The sequence below is a fragment of the Pholcus phalangioides genome, unplaced genomic scaffold (genome assembly GCF_987345545.1).
Source record: "Pholcus phalangioides strain wild (caught in Gottingen) unplaced genomic scaffold, Ppha-v1.0 ptg000010l_1, whole genome shotgun sequence".
NCBI lineage: Eukaryota > Metazoa > Arthropoda > Arachnida > Araneae > Pholcidae > Pholcus > Pholcus phalangioides.
The window spans coordinates 38,187,880-38,215,399 of NW_028301603.1; the positions used below are offsets into that span (position 1 = coordinate 38,187,880).

The 27,520-nt window shown below is 41.9% G+C and overlaps 1 protein-coding gene and 1 long non-coding RNA gene across 3 annotated transcripts in view; one reads left to right on the forward strand and one right to left on the reverse strand.

Moving 5' to 3' along the window:
- Positions 1-16,808, forward strand: part of LOC149081411 (soluble guanylate cyclase 88E-like) — a 91,586-nt gene extending 74,778 nt beyond the window's left edge. The window contains exons 10-12 of the mRNA XM_089238237.1: positions 8,321-8,430; positions 11,505-11,594; positions 12,446-16,808. Coding sequence (XP_089094363.1) covers positions 8,321-8,430; positions 11,505-11,594; positions 12,446-13,099 — 854 coding nt within the window. The 3' untranslated portion in view covers positions 13,100-16,808. The remainder of the gene's footprint in view (positions 1-8,320; positions 8,431-11,504; positions 11,595-12,445) is intronic.
- Positions 16,809-18,027: 1,219 nt separating this feature from the next.
- The window catches only part of LOC149081413 (uncharacterized), a 29,312-nt gene continuing 19,819 nt past the window's right edge, over positions 18,028-27,520 (reverse strand). For both annotated transcript variants that reach the window (XR_016193451.1, XR_016193452.1), the window contains exon 3: positions 18,028-18,592. This is a non-coding gene — a long non-coding RNA (uncharacterized LOC149081413). The remainder of the gene's footprint in view (positions 18,593-27,520) is intronic.

Below are 27,520 nucleotides of genomic sequence, written 5' to 3' on the forward strand. Positions count from 1 at the left end.
GAAAAATTATTAATTGCGATAAAAAAAATAAAAAATAAAAAACATATAAATGCCTCTGAATTGCGATCACAGCATCCGCAATATCAAACAAAACTGATATTAGATTGATAAATTAATTTGAAAAAAAAAAAAAATCAAAATCATGAAAATGTTCTGCAAATTACATCAATTCGTCACCCAATCCACGCTCAGCAAGTCCATTGGCCTAGAGTGTACTGTGGGTATTCTAGGGTCATAATAGACAATTTCTCTAAGATGCGGGTGTTCAGAAGATCGTAGCCTGTCAAAATGAGCATTGGCAAGCTCCTTGATATAGTCCAAGATTAGTGGTAAGTCAAGATCTTTACGGATGTTTTTTCCTCTCACATACCAGGGGGCTCTGGTAAACTGACGAAGAACGATGTTCTGCTGTGTCTGTAAACGTTTCATATTTGCAAGACTGGCATGAGCCCACACTGGGACAGCATATGTCAGAATAGGACGAATAATAGTTTTAAAAAGAATTACTTTATTCCTCAACGTTAGCCTGGCCTGTGGGAATGTGATTCTGGATAGCATCCCAACTGCTTGTGAGGCCTTATTTCTTACGTACATCACCTGAGGAGAAAATGAGAGCGACTTATCTAGTATACAACCTAGATACTTGACTTGGAGTTTTCTTGTCAACACCGTGTTGCCGATGTATATGGGAGTTCTTGGAAACTTGTACCGTCTTGTGAAGAGAATATATTGACATTTTTGATGATTCAACTTTATATCGTTGTCTTGGCACCAGTCCTCAACGTCTTCAGTTGATTCTTGTAAATTTTCAATACATTTTTTCCCTTTTTTGTGATTGGTCAACAGGATGGCATCGTCAGCAAATAGACCAAGCATTCCGCGCTGAGGAGCTGGGAAGTCATTGATGTATAGCGCAAAGAGCAGTGGTCCCAAACAAGAACCCTGCGGGACAGACGCTCTTATTGGTCTAACAGTTGAGAGACAGTTGCCATTTTTGACTTGGAATCTTCGATTGGAAAGGTAACTGTTTAAGAAGATGATGAAATAGTCAGGCAAACCCAGGTCAATTAGTTTGGATAATAAGGTCGTGTGATTCGTTTTGTCGAAGGCCTTACATATATCCAGACAGAGAGCACAGACATGTTCCTTGTAGTTGAACGCAGTCATCACAAACTCGGTAACTCTGTGCAGCTGAGTAACGCAAGAATGCCCCCGCCTGAATCCGTGCTGCTCACTTCGAAGAATGCTGTTGAAGGACAGGAAAGCGTCAAGACGTGAAATATAGATACGTTCAAAGACTTTAGAAATGTTACTGAGTAAGCTGATAGGTCTGAAGTTTTGAGAGAAAAGTGGGTCAGTTCCAGATTTATGAAGAGGTTTGACAATAGAAAGTTTCCAGACATTAGGAAAATAGCTTGTCTGAAGCATGCTATTAAATATATTAGTGAATGATTTGAGGATAGAAAGAGGAAGATTTTTAAGAGCGAGATTTGAAATTTCATCATGACCAGAAGCTTTTTTAGTTTTGAGTTAATCATGCCCCCGATTTCGTCAACATTGGTCAAACCAGCAGCACCCATTCCGCGCAAGGCATCCGAGCGAACTCTATCCAGGAATTCTTGAACTTTTCCATGATGAGCTGAAGCAATACTTCGAGATTGCAGACTGTTTGGCATGAATTGCTTTTCATAGTTATCAGCAAACGTTTCAACAATCTCTTCATTTGTATACAACAGTTGACCTTGTTCGTTTGTAATTTTGTCCACCGCTGGAGATTTTCGTTTACAGATTTTCCACGCCTTCCAAAGTGAGCCATCGGATGCTGTGGCCTCCTCAATGAAGTGGGTGAATCTCTCATTGACATATTCAGTTGTTTCTTGTCTTATTTCCTTTTCTAGTCTGTTTAGAGTGGTTTTGTCAGACCGTCTTCTAAATCTTTGCCAGAGTTTTCGGACCCGGTTTTTTAGTCTGATTTTGTCCCGTAATTCTTCCGAAATGCCAAATCTGTTTTCTTTTGCCTTAATCTTCCTGGTAGAGGCTTGAATAGCTGTTTTAATTTGTTCAGTCACATCAACTACTGCATTTTCAATACAGTTCGTCGTCAATTCCGCTGAGTTCCACACTGGTAATGTTTCCAGCGTAGAGCGGAAGATTTCCCAGTTGGTAACCAGTTGATATGGAATATCCTTTGGTCTAGTTATATCGATGGTGAAAATAATAGGGTTGTGAGTTGAATTAAGTTTGGCAGTTGTTTCGAAAAAGATGTTGTGCCTAAAGTTTTTGGAGATTCCATAGTCCAGAACATCGGGTCGATAAAATCGACTAGTAGGATAATTGGTTGGAATGTTCGATGAATGAATGCACAAGCAATTATTCCTACAAAATCTTTCTAGAACTCTACCTTGTCTATTTGTGGAATGGCTGAAGAATGTAGGGCTTTTACAGTTCCAGTCGCCAGCAATTAGTACCGGATTGTTGATATTAACGAGATAGTTTAGGAGATTGATATCAACATGGTTATTAGGTGGTTTGTAAATTGCACAAATGGTTATTGGTGATCTGTTGATGAAGATGTTTACTGCCAAAGCTTCCATTTCAGTTGAAGAAGGAATCGAAAGTTTTTGGTGAGGAATGTCCTTTTTAACGAACACCGCAATTCCACCACCCCTTCCATGTAGACGGTCTTCACGTAAACAGATAAAATTAGAGATATTGGAAGTATGAGAAGGTTTTAAAAAACTTTCACAAACCAGTGCTACATCAATTTGTAGGTCATAGAGTAATTGTTTGAATTCTTGTAGTTCCTGTTTAAGCCCAGTGGCATTCCATGCCAGAATTTTCAGCGGTTTGCTGATAGTTGATACTGGTGTATTAATTTTTGAGCGCTGAAATAAAACCAATCAGAATTTGAATAAGGTTATGAGCCTTATCTTCAGAAATGCCCATATTGACCAAAAGTTCTCGCACAACATTGGAAAAGTTCTCCATGTTGTTCTTCTGTGAATTCTCCACTGTTTCATTAGTAGTTGAAGACATACAAACTGAATGTACAGACGCATCAGTGGCATCAGTTTCATCAATGACAAGGTAAGGTACTGGCATTTGCCTGTTTACAGAATTATTATAAGATTTGGAAAGTTCAGACGGCTTAACTATGTGATCGCCGAAAGAATCATCACGATTATTAAGATGTTTGTTGAATTCATGAATTACATCTGTGAAATTAATTCCAAATTGATTATTTTTGTAATCTAATATTTTCACTTGCTCGGCTTCGTTATACTTTCTGTTCAGCTCCTCGACCAGTTCGGCTTCCGTGAGATGCACTTTGCCTATTCCAAGAATATGTGGTCCCTTTAAGACTTCGTCTACAGAACGTTGTAATACCAACGGGATTGTACTAGCCTTGACCCAAGGATTTGACTCTGTTTTAGTAGACAACTCATTTTCAAAAAAGTTGTTTTCCCCATTTCTGTCTCTTCCTCGTTCTAAAACTACGTTATTTCCTACGCTGCCTAGAAGGGGGAAATCTCGAAGCGAAGGTGGAAGCTTGGAGATGAAGGTTCTTCCAGATTCACCTGTGGAAGCAGGTCTGGCAGGGCACTTAGAATACGTTCCTGTATGAGGGCCTCCACAGAAGTAACACTTTATCTTGTTCAGATCTCCCTTAACCAAGCAGCTTCTAGTACTGTGTCCTTCTGAACAAAATGCGCATATGGCTTGATTATGGCAAAAATAACTTGTATGTCCGAATTTCATGCAGTTCCTGCATTGCAAGGGAAAACGATTTCCTCTGTATCTTTCAATCTCTATTGGAACCCCGTCGATGTCGACCAAGTTGGCAATTTCTTTAGAGTTGATCGGAACTTCCACCAAGAAGAGCGGGAGTACTCTTCCTGAAGTATAGTTTTTGAGATTGCATACTTTTATCACATCGAATCCTTGTTTTGATAAGTCATTAGTGATGTCAGAGTGGTTAACATTTGCTGGTAGACCACGTATTACAAATTTTAAGGACCTTTCACTATTCATTTGGTACGTATGATACTCGAACCTGTTATCGTCCAAGAACCTTGTGACGTTCCTGTGATAATTTTCACTAAATAAATTTAACAGAATGTTCTTCTCTGTCGTTTTAGACACTGGAGCAAATTCACAATTGTTTTTTATATCTCGAAAGGTTGCAAGCCAGTTGGATCCCCAAGAGGATAAGACAATTTGGGGTACATTAACTTTTTTTCGTCTTCTGTTGACTTGAGTGAATTCATCGTTGTCACTATTAGGATAATCATTGTCAATTCTAGATTCTACCCTACTCGGTTCCACTGAATCCGACTCTGCATTGCACTCTCCAACCCCACCTGAGTCTCTCACTGGACTTCGATGACTTGTTGAAGCGATTGCAAACTCATTTGTTGATTTATCTTCAAATATGGGGGTAGCAGTAGCTCCAGTGGAGTTGTTATTTCCCGTGGAGAGCATCACCTCATTTGCTCTTGTAGACATCTTTTTTGCCTTTTTTCTAGCTTTTGATCTCTGTGACTTCGTCAATTTTGGCTGATTATCTGGCTCGTCAGTTGTGACCATGGAACCAAGTGCTGGACCCGGTTTCTCTTTCGAGATCCTGGATTGAAGAGACGGCAGATAACGATCTGAAGTTTTTGCCATACATGCATTAGATGGAGGGGCCTTGGCAACAGTGATATTTTTGTTAGCATGCTTGTCACTTTTAGAGTTCTTGGTTTTCAATTTTCCCACGTTGAATCTGCTTTTTTCGTTGCCATTGCCTTCGTCAGGGATCACTGAATTTCCAGTTACAGATGGCAAAACTGGATTAGCCGTTGAATTAGATAACTTAACACAGTCGGAAAGTTCCTTGGTGATCCTATTTACTAGTGCCGGATCATCATGATCAGTATCAGTGTCAGAGTCCGATCGTTTTTGCTGAGGCTTATCACACTCATTCGGCACTGGGCATTGAGATGACACAAGGTTGGATAACACACATCTTTTCAACTTCTTTTTAAGGGCTTCATTATGCTTACGTGATTTACATTTACTTGAAATATGACGCTTTTTACTGAAACCATTGATTGAGGCCTTCACCAAATTATCAGATATGTTGGCATCATCATCACAACCTTCACTGATAGTAACAAATTTACACAATTTCTCAACATCAGAATTAGGTAGTAGTGTGACATTATTATTCATGACAAGTTCTTTTACCAAACAATCGGTTACATTGACATCATTGATACCATGTTCATCATTACAGACCACATTACCCAGAATTATAGCATCAACAACATCTGTATTGTTAACATTGACTTTTGGGTTACTATTATCATTATCAAATGCTAGCTTTTCATTTACACCACACTTGTCATGATCATTATCATGAATAACTCTGTTTGATACATACATGGAACCATTAACTGATTTGATAACATTTTCGTTCGATTTGTTGATACATGCATCATGAATTAATACCATCTTAACATTATCACATGGTTTCATATCATTGACACTCTTTTCAAAATTAAAGTCATTTTTATCACATAAATATACAGAATTATCGATTGATTTGACACAATCATAAATATTATTTGGGCTGATTACCTTATCATTTATCTTTGAAACATTTCCATTCACAAATTCTTTACCTGTAGCAGAGTTTTTAACACATAAATTATCAGCCATTACCTTCTTACTCTTACGAATTGATTTAGCACACTTGGGACCAGGATCAGTTACCAAGTTTACAGGCGTTTTCTTAAAGCTGTTAGACAGCTTATGAACACAATCAATACCCTCAAGATCTCCAAAAAATAAACAACCTGTACTAATTAGTTTTTTGAGTACAGTATCATTGTTATGTGACATTTTGAACTCAACAAAATATGTTATCAGATTTTGCAATTGATCAACCACAGAACATTCATCACTAATGCCATCGTTACTCAAATCATACATGTTCTCAATCCAAGGCAAAAATTTCTCTGTCAGTGTCTCAAAATTATGATTCCCCTCGAAAACGAAACTCTCTGCCATCCGGCGAAAAGCCACAATTTCAGCGATTGCCGCCGGATCGGCATAGGGACAACGAAGGGGCATTTTAAGTTTTTAAGTGAGCACTCAAAAAGCAAAGACTTACCCCTGATGAGCCACGTCTCTGGTCTGGACCGGGTTTCACTTCACAACATACATATCTCGCCCAAAAGAAACAACCGCAGATAGCGGAAAAACACAGATCGATCCGCGACACTGAAATACAAAACAGGTTGAGGGTTCTTTTGTCCACTGATGACCACAACTCGAACAAAAAGTCGATGATAGTCGAAGCCTCTCCTGGATTCACACTGTCAATGCGTGTCGTTGTTTCACTTCCAGCTGTAAATCCACGCTAGGGGCATCGCAAGAGTTAAAAAAAATATTATATGATTCATAAAACATTTTATACATATCAAAAGATTTGCAACTGATGAAATAATCTCAATTTCTAAATAGAAAATAACAAATTTCTAACGCGGAACCTACAATGTAATAATAATTTTTCGTTTAAAAAAAATCTTCTGTTAAAAGTTTTAGTTCTCGGAATGTTGTTATATCACGCAATAGATGGCGCTAACTGTGATTGATAAAATCATTTTTTTACAGCAGAGGTTCTTAACCTATGGGTCGCGGAGGCTTCTGAGATGGGTCGTTTTGAATCCATATTTAATATCCAGTTATAAATCCACTTGTTTCCGAGGTGCCCAAACGATTTTTTGGGACCCTTCTGGACTCTCGTTTTACGGGTGTCCTGCAAGTGCTAATGCGGCCTTTGTCTCATCAACCGTCCGTCGTAGAGGCGTGATTACAATTTTAAAAAGAAATGCTCAAAAGGCGTTCAAAAATTACCCTGTACCTGTTTTGAGAGTGAAAATACAGTGTGTAACAAAATAAAAAAAAAATCTAATTTTTATACCGTCCCTGCGTCCTCTAATTTCCAATTAGAAAGTTGTTGACCTGTATCTGCTGTGAGGCTAACAAAAAAAAGCCCCCGTGTTTTTAAATCTCAATATTCACTCAGATATTTTAATTCCAAAATCGGAGAAAAGTTGGGAAATAACAGCAAAAACTAACGGACACAACGCTTCTTTCCCCTCAACTTTTCTCAGATTTTTGAATTCGAATATCTCAGTGAATATTGCATTTAGAAACTTTTTAACACAGCTTTTTAACTGGAAGTTAAAAGACAGGGACCGTATAAAAATTAAGATTTTTTTTTATCACACACTGTATTTTCACTGTCAATACTACTTCACCAACTCTGGCCATATCGCTGTATTGCAATTTACTGCCATTAATGAGATGGGTGGGAAATGAAGGGGCTGTCGATATCGGAGGTCGCCTCAAACTCGTTAGGAGGAAAAAACACCTTTTCCACATCCTCCCTCGGGTTTGAACCTGGGATCCTGACAGCGACCTTCACGGCGGTAGACAAGCACCTTACCACCACACCCCTCGGGCGCTTTCACTATCAATACTGGTGCAGGGTAATTTTTGAACGCCCCTTGGGCATTTTTAAAATTGGAAACTACCTCTACGACGGTATAGTTTCAGGACACCCTCTACACCCTCTGCATCTTGCGACTGCGCCACTCGGGCGCTACTTGTTTCCTAGGCGTCCAAACGATTCTTTTGGGAAGCCTCTTGGACTATCGTTTTACATAGTACTTTTGGGAAGAAGTCGACGTTTTCGAAATGTGGATTCTTCTGCTACAGAATGCACAGGAATGCGTAAAATTACCTATAGGCTTATATAAAAATATTAACTCATTAAACGAACTTTAATGAACATGATGGATATTCGAAATCAGTGAAAGAACAACATGATTCTAGAGAATTAATGAAAAACATTTCCATAATAAATGGAAAATGGCTTCCATAAGTAATGAAAAATAATTGAAATTTGAAGCGAGGAGTATAATTCCAGAATTAATGAAAATTCAGAATTCGTGAAAGAAATAATTTCCGACTTGGTGAAAGCTTCCAATAATTTACCCCCCCCCCCTTTTCCACCAAGGCTTAGGCCTTGCTGGCCCAACTGTTAAGACGCCGTGGAAAGATTCCGCTTCCTTCAAAAACTAAGCATTTCATTAATCAGAAATAGTTAATGACATTCATTAAAGTAAAAATTGGCCCATGGGTCGCGAAGTTCACGATGTTCTTTCTCATTATGGGTGTCGCGGATGACAAAAAGGCTAAGGACCCTGCTTTATAGTACGATTGTTGTTCGTGAATTATGTGTATAAGTGAATATATTTTTTTCTAGGTATTCATTCCGGAGCCGTTGTCGCAGGTGTCGTCGGCCTCAAGATGCCTAGGTATTGTCTGTTCGGCGACACAGTTAATACGGCGTCGAGGATGGAAAGCACCAGCGAGGTACGTTAATAGCTACCGTGTACATTTTTCCTATTTGTATACATTTAGTGCGTTACGAATGGGGAAAATGTGCAGTTCTTTAAGCGCAGTACACTTTCACACAAATATGATGGGACAGCTTCGAAGTTTGTTCTGCCGCCCTTTTCCCATCCTAGTTTGGCTTTCTCGAACGTTCCTTGCTTTAATTTGCCACCCTAGGATAAATCCCGTTTGGTCATCACTCCTGTGTACGTGCCTCAGTCTGTAAGTCACTCTTTCGGTCACTCACATGCTTGTAGAATTTCTTGCTTGCCCACTGAAATGCTCTCTAGGTCGCTCTCATGCCGCTGTGGTGGCCGAGTGGTCATAGTGACGGACTAGCATCGCGAGGACCCGAAACCGACCATGACCCCCCCCCGCTCTGTCCCCCATAGGGGATATAAGCTGGTCACCTCCCAGGCCATGCTGGAAGAGCGATGCAACGTCCGGAGCACTAAGCACCGAAAGACCACCAGCGGGCAAGAAGACAAAATGTTGAGGTTACATGGGGCAGGTGCATACGCACGTCGCCAGCAGGCCACAAAGGCCACGAAGGGGCCCACGAATAATAGGCACATATATATAAAAAAGAGAGCTATATAAACATAGGCATACGTAGAATTTTCTCGGGGGTTCAGATTTTTGTTTTTCCCTTCTGAGGGGAAGGGTTCATGTTTTCTCCTGTAAAGTAACACTATAATCTTGGCTCAAGGGGGGGTTAGAACCCCAATCCCCCCCCCCTGCCTACGCCAATATGTATAAAAATATATCTACAAACATATAAACACTCATATATATAATGTATACAAGACAGGCGACATTGTCCATTGACAGGAATCAAGGAATTTCTTTGTCACCCGACCCGAAACCGACCATGGCCCCCGCTCTGTCCCCATAGGGGATATAAGCTGGTCACTCAGAGGGTTTGGGCCATGGTGGAAGAGCGGTGCAATGTCCGGGGCACTAAGCACCGAACGACCACCAGCGGGTAAGAAGACAAAAAGTTGAGGTTACATGGGCAGGTGCATACGCACGTCGCCAGCAGGCCACGAGGGGGGGGCCTACAAATAACTATAGACACATATATATAAGAGAGATATATAAACATATATATATACGAACATATAAACACTCATATATATATAATATATACAAGACGGGCGACATTGTCCATTGACAGCAACGGGAATCAAGGAACTTCATTGTCTATCAGAAGTCGCGCACAAAGACACCGTGAGACAATCCCAAAATATCTCATCTCATGCCAGAGGATCATAGTCTGAGTCTGATGAAGGGTTGTTATCAGCTTGTGAGGGAACCGAAAAATTCGTACTTTGGCACTGTTTCGTGACTGGGATTTTGTCTTCGTTTGAAATGACTCGAGGACCCGTGTTCGAACCCCATCGTCACCCCAGTGGTGGTCGGCTGAAGTTGGTTTCTAGTGGGCCCCAACTCCCAACTTCGAGGCGCGAATGCGAGCCGCCCCCCCCCCTCAGTTAAAAAGTCTCGCAGCAGAGGGCAACAGGCCTACAACAGCACATTATTCAATCATTACACTTCATCACTCGTAGTTTGAAAAATCAATGGGAAATGGCAGCACTGTAAAAAAAAAAAAAAAACATAACACAGAAACAAACTTCACGTCAGGTTCAGAACACGTACGGCTTCCAGCATGGCCCCAAGTGTTTTTCGACCAACAACAAAAAAATCTCATCGAGACAGAGCGGCGGAACATGATCTCGTTAGGAGGAGACGGCCGCTCTCATGCTGACGCACTCTTTAGGTCAGGCATGCTTTTCCCATGGCCTGTGGGCCAAATCCGACTCCCGCCCAAAATTATACAGGGTACATAGATAACGGGGAGTACGGCATGTTACTGGCGAACCGTGATTCTAGAGGCATACTTCCAAGTAGGCAAAGTACCCAAATAACGTTTAGTACTCAGATATGCTATTTATGTTACCAGAGGTTTTGTATTCTTATGGGCATTGCATAATATTTCATTATATATACTGTTTGTAATTGCATTTGTAATTGGGTCGCTGTATTTTTGAAATATATGACATCTATGTTTGTTATAGGCATCTTTTTCTCAGCCGCCTCGTTGGGAAACTGTACTGTAAAACCTCGTACTGTTGTATTTGTATAGTTATTAACATACTCTGCCCTCAAAAACATAGTTAGAAAGTTGTTTCCCTCTTTCTTGATGTCAAGAAAAAAAATTCACGTTTTCAAGTGCAATATACCCTGAGATATTTTAGTTCAAAATCGGAGGAAAGTTGGGAAAAAAAGCTCCTAAAATGCAGAAAAACAATTTTACCGGCATTTAAAGCTGTTTTTTTCCCCAATTTTCCTCCATTTTTCGATTATTGCATTTGAAAACAGTGCAAATGTTTTTAGTTGGCATCAGGAAAGACAGGGCAACAACTTTCTAACTGGGTTTTTCAGCACAGGGTGACCGTATAAAAAGTCACCATTTTTATTTCAATAACTATACAAAACCCCTTGCAACATCTGAGTGATACCAAAGCCTCCTAGAAGTACTTTACTAGTACCTCCTAGTAGTATCTAGGAGGCTTTGGTGATACCCGTTACAGTCAAATCCCGTTTCAACAGATACCGTTGTAGTGAAAATTCTCGTTTAAACGAAAACTTCTTAATCCCCCAGGAACAATGCATAAACCTGTAATTCCTTCATAACGAAATGATTTCGTTCGCCGTTATCTTGGAGTATGTTATAACGGGATTCGACTGTATTTGGATGCTTTTTCTAATTGAAAGTATGTCTCTAGGATCAATGGTTCGCCAGTAAAATGCAGTACGCCCTGTTACCTATGAACCCTGCATTGTTACCTATAAATTCACCTCTTTTATAGGTACAAGTCTGGCCCGCGAGCGGCAAAACTACCGCATATCTGGCCCAGGGACTCATAACGTTGTGCACTCATTGCTCTATGGAAACCAAAACAAACTAACAATTATTGACGTTATAGCCGAAGTGTCGTTACAATCGGGTTTGAGTGTAGTATTTATTTTATTTTTTTTGTTTCCTCCAGGCCCTCAAAATACATATCAGCGAAGAGACTGCACTCAGGCTGAACACAGATCACTGGGACATCACCGAGCGAGGGACGATTTCGGTCAAGGTAAGAACATCGACCGTCTAATAAAACGTCGGTCCATCACGAGATTAAACTCGGTCACGTCCGCCCACAGCAACCATAACTGGACTTGGGGTCCAATACTTTACAGGAAAGCACCTAAAAAGAGGGAGCGAGCTCATCGCCTTCCACTTTTGTTCCATCTCCTTCCGGTCATATAGGCGCCTTACTGTTAGATGCCTAGAAAGGGGGGGAGTGTGTGGGCACATCGTCCTCCATCTTTGAACAAACAAAACAAGTTTCGCCGCGCCCAGTTCAAAAGTTCTAATCGCCAAAAACAAAATACATTTTAGGGAAGCAACGATTGGGGGTTATAGTGATAATTCAGACGTCACATTCAAAGATGGCGGATGAGCCTTCCTAGGATTTCATATAGCTCTACATTTCGGTTCTTAGAAAACTTGTGATATCTTCAGTACTTTTTTTTTCATTTGACATCTTCAGTGTCACTTTGGCATCTTTGGTTCCGGAAACGATACATATGCAATTAGGTCTGCATAGAAAGGGAACCGTGAGCCCAGGGGAACTGTATTAAGCCTATTTCGTCCACGTGATGAGCTACCTTTCCTAGTGACGTCGGAACCGTGGGTGCTCTAGCAACCACAATAACTTTTGCATGGGTCTGAGCACCGGCATCAAATCAGGAATCAAAATTTCCCTCGTAAAGATCAAGACGAGCACCCACAAGTTCCAAACACTTAAGACGCAGCTGTCCTTTCTATCAACAAACGCGCGGCCAAATATATTCTCGTGATGGACGGACTACTATCGCCATTTGGCCGTCATTTTCTTGTACTTAGAAACAAAAAATCACGGTGTATGTCTTAATTTTTCAGGGAAAAGGGCAAATGAAGACCTACTGGCTCAACGACTACAAAAGGCGATCCAGCGAAGATGATCCAATCAGCTTGCCGTTCTCCCTCCCTGGTTGCCTGGCGTCGACGGAAGCCCATTCCTTCTATTCTCCGGTGAGCGTTGGCGCGAACCGGATGCGTTCGGCTTCGCTGGCGCCGTCCATGCTGTCATCGCCGAAATGTGGAATGGACAGGTTCGACAGCATAGCCGCTGAAGTCAAGAGAACTAGGGTCAATTCCCACACGATAGGTTGCCAGACCCTTATAGAACCGATTCACCCTCACCATAGGGTGAGGTTTGCCAGCATCAGCAGCACCAACTCCCCCTGGTCACCGCCGCCGCAGCAACAGCCGCTGGCGCCACCGCAGTCTAGCAGCTTCTCGCCTGCTTGGGACGACTATCCCGGTTCGAGCAGCTACCAGTGCATGTGCTGCAACCACCAGTGCCAGGGTAAGATGGCCGCCGCCACCGCAGCAGCAGCATCGTCGAAACCAGTGAAGATCGAGAAGACGCGCAGGTCCATAAAGAACGCCGTCAGGAGGATACTGGTCTTGCCCAAGAGCTCCTCAGAAGACCAGCAACCTCAGATCTCGGTCCCGTCGAATCAAAAGACTTCGCACTGTACAATCTTATGAAGTGGTGGACATCGGCCACATCGTGCGACGTTTGATGATTTTCTGTGATCGGATTTTTATGTAGAAAGGATGAAGAAGATCTCGAATCGGACGTCCTCTCCGAAGACATCGCAAGCGGCTGACGTTTTTAGATCCAAGTACGTGTTGTGGAATCAATGATGGTGCGCAACGCATACCAGAAACTATTCGGAATATTCGGGGAAGCATCACTCAGTCGAATATTGGAACAGATTGCTTTCAGAAGACCTATATTCCTAAGTTCCTATAATGAAAACAATCTCAGCTGGCAGAAGAATGGAAAGAGGGCCGGTGTGTAATGTTTGGTGGATGGTTCCAGACAAAGGCAACACCATACACTAGGGGGCCATTCAAGTATTACGTAAGCAGATTTTCAGCCATTTTTGACCCCCCCCCCCGTCAGCGCAATTTCGTCAGCAGTTTCGAAGATTTCATATCTTCAGAAAGGGGTGGTTGATGACGTAAGGAACCTAGAAACCCTCCTCCCTTCGTCATCAAAAGTCAGCAAATCCGAAACCCCCCCCCCCCCCACGATGCTGACGTGATACTTGAATGACACCCCTAGAGATATCTCTAGTATGGTGTTATTCCTTCCAAACGCGTGTTTCATGTAGAATATTTTTCGTCTCCGTCTACATCTGCAGGGAAATCTTATGGTGACGGCTAAGGAGTCAATGTTCCGTCCTCTTAGCTGTCCGAAGACGACTGACTGCGACTGGAGTTACGATGGTATTTATGTGGAGGTCAGGTTCAGCTTGCATCGGACTACTACTAGTACTACTTACGTTAGAGGTTCCTAAGGAATATTAACGTGGAGGCGTGTCCGGTTTTACTACTTAGTACTACTTAACCGTACATGTTCCTCGTACACATTCCTCTGCGGAATTTCTAACGAATCGGTACATGCCGGAATGTGTCATGTGTATGCGTGGTCCCTAACGTATTTATGTTGTAAGAATTGTGCTTGTTGCGTGCTCTTGTGCTGCCATCTGCCTTTCATGTGCTGAAATAAAGGTGGTAAAATGCTTAGGTTTTCATGTTATGTTAGTATCATGTTGAAGAAGTGCCTGCTCTCTATGACTTGAATAAATGAGAGACAGATTCGTATTCACGCCTCGAAGCTAGAAAACCGCAGAAGCTTGGATCGGACTGTCGAACATCACACAGCGATTTCGTGACCGCTGAAGTGTACAATCCCCCTGGAAGTTTAGATCTGACAACTGGAGTATTAAAAATACGATACAGCAAATTTCTTACGAGTGGCGAAGACTCGGTCGCGCATGCGCACAGCTTAGAAGGAGTATCGCAGTGACCTCTGGTGTTGTTATTGGCAAAAGACCCATGGTGGGAGGGGGTTCAATGCAATACTCCCTCTTTGCTGCGCGCACGCGTGACCGAGTTTTTACCACGCCGAAGAAATTCGCTGCATCCTGCATCGCATTTTTAACATTGTTTTTTTGTCATTCCTCACAGGTGTTGAAATTCTGTGCGCTGAGTAACAACGGGTGAGCGCAAGTGTAAGTAAAAAAACCGGTGGGGGGGGGCAGTTTAGTCCAATTGTGAGAATTGAACTTCCGGTTGGAAAGCACACTTCAGCGGGGAACATCTTCAGTGGTGACTAAATCGCTGTGTGATATCAGACAGTCTGATCCAAGCTTCTGCGGTTTTTCCCAGCTTCGAGGCGTGAATGCGATAGATAGAACCGCTCACAACCCCGGACTGATGCAAAGCACCTTACTTCCGTTACGTCAAAAGAGGCAAAGTTACGTCGGAAAAGTTAGCAAAGATTTATAGTGAATGCGAGCTGGTCTCCCTTATATCCAAGTCTCTTCACAGACATCAGATACACCTTCAACATGATTCTTGCATAACATGAAAACTCAAGCACACGCACACATTTACCATCTTTACTTCAACATATGGAAGACAGATGGCAGCACCGGCAATAACACGAAACGATCACAATTCTGACAACATAAATACGTTAGAAGCCCCCGCATATACGCGCGCACACACGCGTTCTGGCGTGTACCGATTCGTTAGAAATTGCGCAAAGGAATGTGTCCGAGGAGCATGTGCGGTTAAGTAGTAGTAGTCCGATGCAAGCTGAACGTAACCCCCCCCCCCTTCCATACAAATAGCAGCGTAATTTTATTCAGTCGAACAGCTAAGAGGATCACATGGCACAATAACTCCTTGTCCGTCACCAATAAAGATTTCCCTGCATGGTGTAGTGAACAAAACGTCTGGAAGTTCAAATTTATCTGCAACAATGCTTAAATTCTACCTGATATAGAAGTTTCTTCAGAGTTGTTACGCAACAGCATCTTCTTCAGAGGTCTACTCACCCATCGAATCTGATATCGTACTCATCCTTGAGCTGATTATGAAGAAATCACGGTCCCATAACACAAAGAACCCGTAGATTCAGGTATGTGCTAACGCTACTATGGGTATCCTGATGGCTTCTCTCGCATCAAGAAAGTCCGGTTCGTTTTGTTTGCCGACGTCAGCATTCCCTCTCGAAAAAACAAGAAGTCTAGACACCGTATGATCAGACCACACAAAAGCCACAGTAAAATCTCTCAAAAACAGCAATTCGCTCCGACAGAGACGAAAAAAAAAAGGTCCCTTCCCTTCTATTATATAAAATACAGAGTTGTCAGGAGACTGCTGGAGGTCTTGTCTGACTACGACAATCACGAAGATAGTCGAGGAGATTCGAAGGAGACCTATAATCAATGGCGCTCATACTTAATCGCGGGCAGATGCTGCTGGTAAAAGAAACCGAGAAAACTCGAACTCGACTCCTTCTCAGGAATCATTTATCCGACCTGAAAGTAACTGACACAATAGACTTATTTCAATGTCAGCGCGTAGACATTTGGATGCTACAGCGCTCTCGTCCTAACCTATCCACCATCCAATACCAAGGAAAGTCTCGTCGAATCCAAGTTAGCGGAGGAGCCACTTCATCAACGTAGATGATTCCAAAAGGTTGTTTTAACAGCCAATTCATATTAGAAGTCAAGGATTCTAGTTTTTCATGCCGGGATTCATTACTTTCCAAAGTTTCTCCTATCGTGAGTGCATATTTGCAGGATTTAACCCTTTCATGGAATCCATACTTCCAACCAACTACTCCTTTGTAAAACAATAGTAATTTTTTTTGTTAGGTCGTCACTGGAAATTGTGAGTACAAGCGTAGGCTTCACGTGGCCGAAATTTCAGAACGATTTGCCCAGTACTTTTCCAGAAATTCGAGAAAAAAAATTTCAAAAATCACACAGAATTTTGGCAATATATCGGACCTGAAGAAATCAAGTGTTATAACATCCGAGTCGGTCGTTTTTTGACTCGAATCTCAAGGACTCATTTCTGTCTTCGTTTTAGTTGTTTGATGACTGAACTCTCAATTCGCTGACGAAAAGTGCTTATACCGTGTGAAAAATCGAATGTGACTGACACTTCTTCTCTGTAAATATACGGAATAATTATTAGAGAACTCTGTCATCACTTTAATGTATATTTCTAATTTATTTGACTTGTGCCGTCGTTGTACATATGGCATAAATAACGTGACGTTTTTGTTCGATCTCTTTCCTTTTCTTCCCCCTCCCCCCCCCCCATGACTGGCTTGTGTTGACTTTTTTTGTTTTGTTTTGTATAAAGCCTGCAAAGTTATAATGTGTTTTTGTTTTTTCTTGTCTATCTCAATGGTGTTCAAACTGTAAAGGTCGCTATACACCATCGGGTTCGTCTCCGCAGCTGAACAGCCAGATGCATCCACACGATTCAGGCTTACCTGTACAGAAGAAAACTGTTTCAGTTCGAGTAAAGAAATCAATCTGTTGAGGTGGAAAACACTGTTGAGATATAGCCAAGTCCGCACCCGTCCAGCTTGGCCCAATACATGTTATGCTTGGTCATGGATGAATATTGCGGTCGCTCCACTACTGGCAATGACCGTCAAATGTTTGAGGCTAGAAAGTATTGGAAGGCTGGTCGAAAAGAACGACTGACGACTTTCCAGCCTCAACTCCTAAGTCAAAAAGGAGCCGTCTTTCATCCTGATCTTCCAATCCGTCCAGCCACAAACTGGTCGAAAAACGCTAACAAACACAACACGAAGAGTGTCCTGGAAACAGTGAGCCAGCAGCCTATGCCGCTGGTGCTTCTTTGCAGCAGGGAGGGGGGAAACAAACATTGGAAGTAAATATTCGAATAACTATTGGACCAGGCTGGACATAAGTGTGGGCCCTATCTTATGCCCTTCACACACGTGCAGGCTTGCCTTTACACTACTACTACGACTTAACCATACATGCACCTAGCACACATTCCTTTAGGGAAATTTCTAACCAACTGGTGCATGTTGTGCGTATGTCCCTAAGGTATTTAAGTTGCAAAAGTGGTGCTTGTTTCGTGTTCTGCAGGTGCTGACATCTGCTTTCCATACTTTGAAGAGAAGACGGTAAAAAAAAAAAATCCGAATTTTCATGTCACCTTCAACGGAAAAACGTGAAAGTGTGTAGCGGCCATGCCCGTATTTAGAGGTGTAGTTATATATTTCATGCCGCATTGCCCTTTTATCAGACTGAAAAATGCAGTTAAATCTCTGTGAATGTGGATACTGAATAAAATTATTAAATGGATAACATTGTAATGTCCCGTGTGGATCCCAACGAAAATTCGGATAAAGTGTATGTAACTGAATGCTTCGTTTTTGTCCGTTATCTCCAAATACAACGTAAACTGCAGGGGCCGTTGCAAGAAATTTCTTTCGATGGGGGGGAAGACAAAAACGGTAGAACAACAGATTTAAAGCGTGTCAGTCCCCCTCCCCACCAATTATTTGGGGGCGTGTGACATTCCCACTTGACCCACCATTAAACACCACAACACTCAGATTGAATTAAAACAAATGCACTCAATTTATTTACACGCAATTCAAAAAAGAACTAAGGGATTATTAGAAATTTACATCATAAACTAGTGAATTTTTACCCAAACAAAACAAAAATATATATATATATTATTGTAAATGAGACCCGGTACCATCTTCCTCCGATTAACAGTTATTTTACCGCGTACACAAATATAACGTGCACGGTTAGAACGAAATCGGTGCACGTGTTACGGTCAATGTCCGAAGTCTGGCCGGTTCGCAAATTCCTGACTTAACGAATTTGGGCCGTTTCTCAGGCAAAAACTGGCAAGATTTCAGACATCGGACGCGACAATTTTAAGGACAGCTAGCAGCGCGAATCGACTAGCAAACGGTATACACTCGGACGTACACGAACCACAAAATATACCATAATTTGCGCGTGTACCCATCCATCCCAGTCTTCGAGACCAGATCAGCAGCAGTCGTCGGTGCAACACCAGCAACAGAGCGTCGCGCAGATGGCGCATAAAAGGCAGTCCCGGCATCCGCTGTCTTGCTGCCTTTTCGGCTGCTCTTGAACGTATCTGCGTAAAAAAAACCGGGGAAAAGTTGACGTTAGTTTTCTACTCGACACGAATATACAGTTTGCATACATGCAGGGATATCATGTTCAAGCCGTATCTACCGGTTCTGAAATGATGACAAAAACAAAATTGAAATTTTCTTTGAATTAACCCTACAATACTTAACTAAAATAAAAGCTGCCAATATGCTAGTGACGTAGAATTAGTATTCAAGGGTTAAGCCGGGTTTTCCTAGTATCAGGTTTCCTGTGCCGCGCGCAGTGATTCACATAGCGCGACACGCCGTCGACCCACCAATAAAAAAAGCATTGCGACTGTTTTCCTACAGAGCGTAATACGGCTCACGACGGCGCCGTACGTCGGGCGTGAATGGCGGACTGCTTCTGGAGGAGTCAAAAACGTCGTGCGCCGCGCGTTTTGCAGATATTCTCTTCACACTTATGTGTTTTCTTTCCTTTCCCTTCAAACCGGAGCATGCAGACGACACACAGAGTAGCTGATGCCAGGGCCATATACTATAATATAGCCGGCCCTGATCTGATGCGCCACGCTAGGAAAACACAAACACGCAATGTAATTATGTAACACTTTTCTGCCGGCGCAAAAAACCTATTCCTAGGAAAACCCGGCTTTAAGCAGCAATTAGAAATCATTGATCATTTTTGTCGCACCGCGGTCATTTTCTGCACGCGAGGGCTAATTAGACCGGGACCTACAATTCATTGCCGAATCCGAACGGCAGCCTCGTTGTTTTTTTATACTCATCGAGAGGTCGGTGCGCTAACCCCTTGATGGGGGACATCCAGTGATAGCAATCTTCTTCTGTGGTCATATCGCTGTTTCTGTTGTACCCCTGTGTCAGGAAAGTTTTCTGACAAAGACGATCACCGGGTGTCGAACTCGCGACACACCTCTAAACATTCTTTGGTACTTCAGGCGAGTATCTTACCGACCTGGTCTACCCCCCCCCCCCTCACACACACACACACACACAATTTCATATCTTTTTTAATGAAGTTTGCATCTGTTGAAAATTGGAAAAAAGTGAACTCAGGGGTATGAGGGAAAAGTTTTCCATTGAGAAATCAACTTTACAAAATATCTGGCCATGTCGAAGCTAAAATAAGGGGCTTTTGTGAAGGCGCATATCTCACTTAAAGGGTTAAATACAAATTTCTATCCATATTTATTCAAGAATAAGAGTAAGTGCTCCACGCGAATTATTTTTTATTTTCCAACCCTTTAAGGGGTCTCATACCTTTTAACATGGTGCAATAACTATGCCTAATAGAAATATCATTAAAAATACTATTTAACCATTGATTTATTCTAAATTTCTTACACACGTTCTTGATTGTATTGTGCTATTCTACGCTGGTATAAAGTTTCACGTATGAAGATAAATATTTAACGTTTTGTAAATTTTCAAAAAAAAAATGCATTAAAAATCAGCTTGCGCGCGCATGATAAAATACCGTGACATCAATGCAATTGATTAAAAATAAGGGAAACTCTTCAATTCATGAAATGAAGCAAAACGTTGGGATTTCATTGATTGAATTTCATTTAAAATTAAATTTTACATTGATGTCATGGTATTTCATCATGCGCGCGAGCCGTTTTAAATGCACATTTTTGAAAAAATTTGCAAAATATTAAGTACCTAAGATATGGTAAAACTTCATACCAGCATAGGATAGCGCATACAATCGAGAACATGTGTAAGAAATTTGGAATAAATCGATGGTTAAACAGTGGGTTTACGGAAAATTCCCAGCTAGGAAAATTCACCGACAACAGTTCGATGCGAGTCAGAAAGCGAGGGAGTGAGCGATTGAGTTACTGAGTCAGTGAGTGAGGTACTGAGTCCATGAGCGAGTGAGTGAGGGAGTGAATCAATCATTTGTGACACTACTAGGTTAAAACTAACTAATTCACTCACTAGGTTACATACTCACTAGGTCACTCACTCCTCTCTCACTGACTCAGTAACTCAATCGCTCACTCCCATGCTAATTGACTCGCATCACTCCGGCGATGAATTTTCCTAGTGGTGAATTTTCCGGCGGTGAAGCACGTAAGCAGTGTTTTTAATGATATTTCTATTAGAGCATAGTTTTTCACCATGTTAAAAAATATGAGATCCCTTAAGCGGTTTTTAAAAAGTTCCTGATCCGCATTATAACTGCCATATTGGAAATGAAAGCGTGTTAAGAACCCGAGATATTTAGGGGATGACCGAAATAAAGCAAATCAGGTTCGACGAGATATCTCGGGATTCTGCTAAGGGTTGGGGGGGGGGAAGCGCATCGGAATGGAAGAGACGAGACTTCTAATGAATCCATCGTCGACGGGTCCTCTCAAGTTTGACGTTCGTCTAGTGCGCGCTACTAAGCAGCCATTCAAGTATTACGTAAGCAGATTTTCAGCCATTTTTGACCCCCCCCCCCGTCAGCAAAACACTGACCCCCTCCCAGCAAAATTTCGTCAGCAGCTTAGAATATTTCATATCTTCAGAAAGGGGTAGTTGATGACGTAAGCAACCTTTAAACCCCCCCTTGTCATCGAAAGTCAGCAAATCCAAAACCCCCCTCGATGCTGACGTAATACTTGAATGGCCCCTAAGCTCGCGATGAAATATTTCGTGACAGCCGTACATATCGATGAAATATCTCAGCAGATCATTCAAGGTCAACTCTCAGCGTGAGCATGTAATAGACTTTTCATGATGTGGTGGTTGGCCGAAGTTGGTTTTCTGTGGTTCCCAACTTCAAGGCAAGAGAATGCGAGCCGCGATCTACACTTTAAAAAGTCTCGCCAGATACCAACAGGCCTAAAACGGTACAAATATCCAATCGGTACATGTCAATCACAATTCGAGAATTGACGGCAGCATTATAACGAGCATTACACAGAAACACGTTTGTTGACGGCAACCTTCGTCTACCACCGTGAAGGTTGCCGTCAAGTCCCAGGTTCGAGAACCGTGGAAAGAATATAGATAAGATTATTTCCCCCCCCCCTAAAAATTACGTGCTTGAGGCGACCACCGACAGAGAGCACCTTCGTTTCCATCCAATACGTTAACGGTAGTAAATTGCAGTATTATGGCCGGAGTGGGTGTGTGGTGAAATAGTAGATTTTTCACCCCCCCCCAATAGTGAATTTATAGTATGAAAAAACAATGGTAAGAATCGTTCTGGAGCCCTGTGAGCCCCATCCTCGGGGGAAGGGAGCAGTCCATAATACGAGGTTGCCCTCGGTCCCATCTTACCCCGGATTTATCGAGACTACTGTATATATATACAGTGAAATCTCGATAAATAACGATACTCTGCGGACTGCGAAAAAATATCGTTGTAGCGCAGTTTTTTTGGAAGTGTCCATCGTTGCTCCTAGGGACGTCAAGGGGTGGGAATATTGATATGTGAGCCTATCTGTGCTTTGAAGTAGTTCTTTTATGAGTGAAAATAAACTAACTATTCCGGGGAGCCACATGTGAACCATATATGGCAAGAGAGCCGCTGGTGACAAAAGCTGCAGAACCACTGTTGTAGAGGGATTTGTCGTTATATCGGGTGTCCTTGTAGCAAAGTTTCTCTACTCGTATACAGTAACTATTACGAATAGAGATTTTCTCAAACATCGTAAATCCAATTGAAATAACCTGCCCCCCCCCCGGACCAAGTGGTTTTTCTGAGGCCCTACCTTATAAAAATTACAGACAATTTCGACCGGATCTCATTTTTGTAAGGTCCCTCTTCTCCTGAGGTGCCCGGGTAGGCCCATGTGTTAAGACGGTACTGCCCCCCCCCCCACAAAAGAGAAGAGGGTGGAACTTTGGCCAAGGATCTTTTATCAAATTTTTACACTGTTAAGCGTTTAGAAAATCAACATAGTGGAGCAGAAATTCTGGCCTGTGGGGGCGGATAAATACCGCTGCTTTTTATTCTAAATATTTTACGACAACTATATAAATAGGCCTACTATTTCGGGAATTCTCTGAGATTCCAAAATGTCGGAAACCCCAACTAAACTTATCGTAAAATATCGTAAGCCCACGACATATTTATTCACCTGTGAATGCCATCTTTGGCATTGACCCACTGCCTTTGTATGGTTGGGTGCCGAGACGGAACTGCTCACGTTGATTCGAAAACTTGTTTTCGTTGAATTTATCCGTATATTTGCTCCACATGCATAGAAACTACGCATGCATACACTAAAAGGTTGTCCAATTGACGCTGAACATTTTCCCCATCCGGGAAGTCGCAGAATGGGCCAAACTCGGCCCCATCATGCATTTCGAGAATAATTATAAAATCAACCGATTGGTGAATGAGAGTGCAGTGATCTACATTAAAAACGCTCGTTATAATTGAGATAAGAGTATTTTTAGAAAATTCTATCTCAATTATGACGAGCGTTTTTATCATAGATCACTGCACTCTCATGCACCAATCGGTCGTTTGAAATTTTTATCACCGATGATAACCGGTTCCCCACCCCCCGGGTTTATTTGCTTCACACTGAACACGGGGAGTGTTTAAGACCTCTGGGGTGCTCGTCTTGAGCTTCATGTAGAAAATTTCGATTTCTGAATTAATTTTGGACAGTTGCCCGATAGGGACGATCCTAATTATTTCGCGGCACGTTGCAAAAATAGCTTTGCGTCCTTCTAAAACTGGTTTTCCCAGTGTCCAAGGGCACCCTAGCGCAAACCAGGTTCACGTTGGCACCCGAAAATGACTGTCAAACTACGATGTCATAGTAATGAAAAGGTCATTAGGCAATAAATTGCACGTTTCCGTTGCTCAGCGAAAAAATTGCTGGTGCGCCCCCCCCCCCTGCTCTACAATGTCTGTATGCAGAGAGCCATGGGGTGGAAGGACTGTCGGAGCTAGAGAACCGAATATCTACCCTGGGTCACAACTAGGTACCCTTTCAGCGGGAGCAAGCACGCATTTTGCCTCCCCCGTATAATTCTGAATAATTGGTTAAGGAAGAATTCAGCACCCGGCCCGGGGCAACAGATTCACCGGCTTGCCCTGTCCTTCTTGACATAGTAGGTGGGGAAGTCTGTTAAAATCCCAGTCTTAAGGGTTCCCCGTCTTGGATAGAGTTTTAGGATATGTCCACACTCATGTACAAAGTCGCGCAACAATTCGCTCGACGACAAGTCGCAGAACACATGTTGCGCGATTTTTTATATGAGTGTGGACGTACCCTTCAAGCTATTACGTACGTTGTTAAGAAATTAAAATCAATATGTGATCAGAGTATCCGTTAGCGGATCCTATAATTTAGGGCGTATAAAATGTGAGAATATACATTGTATTTATTCACCTGCCAAAGTCCAGCCCTGGGGCTAACCTGAAATAGTTGGCGATGCTGACAGCTATAGCACTGAAAGTTTCAAAAATCCTTGGTCAGGGATGCACACTACATACCCCCCCCCCTTTCAGTCCGTGGGCCAGATATGCAGTATTTCTGCCGCTCGTGAGCCAGAAACTTGTATACAGAGGGTGGTCATAAAGTGGCTTCACTGGTATACGAGCACCTAGCAGCCGTAAAAATCCACTAATGCAAATTAAATTTCAGATACAGTGTTTCCATGTATGCGCTCGAAAATGAGAACTAAAACCGAACTTCATATCTTGTGGTAACGGTTACAGTATCAAAATTTCGAAAAATTCAAACCCCAACACTCACTTTTATGCACTGTAAAATGATCGCCGCAGTAAAAGCAACTACGAATGGCGCTAAAACGGTACCTGTAGCACCATAAACGCCGACGCAGTCAAAGGAGGATCTCACCAAGGGCTTGGTGCGCTACCCACTCGGTCGGGGAACTTGCAGATTTTCGGAAAAATCTCCAATGGTCGTTATATGTCCTGATCGTGAAAGTTGCCATTTGAATTTTTCGAAATTCCGTAGCTGTAACCGTGAGAACTAGAGTTTTGTTTTTCCATTTCATTCTCAAGCGAATACTTGGAAGCACCCATATCTCGAATTTCATTTGTTGATTTTTACTCCCTCTAGGGACTCGTATATCGGCAAAGTTTTTCTATGACCATCCTGTATATTGGGGTGACCATACGATCTGTATTTTACGGTTTATTCTCGTAATTTTTGCTTCCGAACCTTATCAAAAATGTCTGGTTTTTTTCCTCATTTTCAATGAATCTGTTGAGAATTTTTGAAAAATCAATAATTAAGAATATTTTCATTACTTATAAATTAAATGTATTATGATAATTATAGCCCAATCGTAATCAGTTACAGTCATTCACATCTCTCGTATTTGTCAAACGCATACGTTTTTACTTTGGTGTTTTATCCGTTGCCACTTGCAGTGGTCCTGTTTCCCACCATTGATTTTTCAGCTATTTTACCGGCAACTTAACTTGTCTTTGACAACAATTTTTTTGGCTGTAATTGGCGTCTCTACATGACGATTTTTTGGATTTGCAGTTCCACTTGTGTAATTGGCTTTTTTGCCATAATCTTCCTCTCTCCCGTATTTTTATAAAGGAAATATGGTCTGCGTAGGCATTTATCATGTGTATTGATACTTTTCTCCCGAAACACCTTTCGCGGCGCTTGGAGGTTATACTGCATCCCTAGTCTATACGATAGTAGCCCATTTTTCAATGTGATACGAGAAAACTGGTATACATTTATTAAGTATATAGTAAGCAGGTGTGTTGCTGTGATATCATGTGGGCATCGTGCTAGACCACAAGGGTGCTCACCCTTTAGGAAAGTGCGGGTCATTTAAGTGATCTGTTTATGTGCCTCGGACCTCTTAAGTCATGTGGAAATGTGCCGTGGGTCATGGGCGGAGATACGGGGGAAGAGTAATGCCCTCCCCAGCGTCAAAGGTGGAGTCGACTGATCAAATGTATATATGTATTGACATCATCAACTGTGCCACGGGTAACTTGAGTGATGTTGAACTGCACCGCGGGCCGCTCAAATGCTGTGGAACTGTCCAAACATCACTCACGTTATATGTAAATGTATCGCGGGTAACTTTAGTGTTACAGAAATGTGTCGGGGGTAACAAAGTGATCTGAAAATGTGCCGTGGATCACTTAAGTGATCTAGGAATGCGCCGTGGGCCACTTAAGTAATCGTAAATGTGCTACGGGTCGCTTAAGTGCACTAAAACAGCCACAGGGGGTTACTCAAGTGATCTCAAAATATTCCACGCCTTCCTTAAGTGATTTGGATCCAGGTTCGAATCCCGTTGGCAACACTTTCCAACTTCGAGGCATGAGTGTAGGCCGATCTCCCATTTCAAAAATCCTTCCACGGGGGGCAGGTAGACCTTTATCATGATACTTACAAGTCAAGCTTTTACCATCTTCACTTCGAAATACGTATGAGAAGTCGGAGTTATGCAGCATCAGCATAACTCCGACAACATAAATACGCTACACACATTCCGGCATGTAATCAGTCCATTAGAAATTCCTCAAAGGAATGTGTATGAAGCGTATGTATATGGTTAAGTAGAAATGAGTACGTGCTTTGATCAGCGTTTTATCCGTCTGTAATATGCATATATTCCTAGCAGGGTTGTTTGGTTTAAACCATGGTTTTAACCAAGCGGCTTTTTTTGAAAAAAACACATAAAAGCGACCTATATAAATATTTTTTCCCTTAAAAATATTATATTGGTTCATTATTATATATATATATAGCCAATGTTTTACTCTTACTACATTTTATATTCTTGGGGTATATTCTGATGGTATATCTTTAAATGGTGTAAGATAAGTGTTTTTTTTTTTCAAAAAAAATCTCAAAAGTGGCCTGAATATATATATATTTTTATATTAAGTATCTTGGTTGCTTAAAGTTACAAATAGAAGCCAAAATTTCTCACTCTCGTCACATTTTCTAACTATTGGCAACATTATGATGCTTTATCTTTAGGAGATTCATGAATAAGGATGGCATTAAAGAATTTTGATGTGGTATATTATCTCACAGGGTGGTTTTTGTTTTTTTTCTTTCACAGAGAAGCAGCAACAGTAATGGCATCATCATGCTAGACACACACACACACACAGGTGGTCTTATAATCCGATAAAGACACCAACTGCTCCTAAGGGACAAAGACCAGTGTACTAGTAGTTGCATTTCCTCAGACATTTTCATTTTCTTTCCCATAAGGGGCCGTTCAAGTATTACGTCATCATCGATGGGGGGGGGGGTTCCGATTTGCTGACTTTTAATGACAAGGGGGGAGGGGGGTTTGGATAATTCTTACGTCATCAACCACCCTTAATGAAAATATGAGTTAGTATTCAGAGGGGCAGAGCTGATGACGAAATTTTGATGACAAGGGGGGGGGGGGTCTACGTTTTGCTGACTTTTGCATTGGATTGGATTTTCAATTTATTGGCGCAAGGACCAATTTGGTCAAACTGCGCCAAAGCAAGACATAAAAATGAGAAAAATGTCATTCTGTCATGTCAAAAAACTAAAACATATAAAACAATGACATAAATTGTAAAAACTATAATTTGTCGTATAAACCAATGGCTTTGATGAATTTAAAAATGCGAGATGCATCGCTATTGTCATTTAAAATGTCATGAAGTGAAAGATGACTATGACCAAAAGCGGTCGTAAAATGATGACGATGATGTGAACAAGTAAAAGCATGAACAATGGTCAATGGACTTTGACAATGAGGGCACTCTGGTTGACTCTCTCGTAATAATAAATATGATTGTGTGAGGCGACTGTGTCCTATGCGCAACCGGGCAAGCAGAACTTCCTCCTTTCGGTTAGTCCTGCAGCTCGAACGCCAGTGGCCAAGTGTGGGCTTGATGGCATGAAGTTTATTATTAATTTGATTGTTCCAATGATCCTGCCAGTGGCGATGCATCACTTCCCGGAGGATTGAGAAGT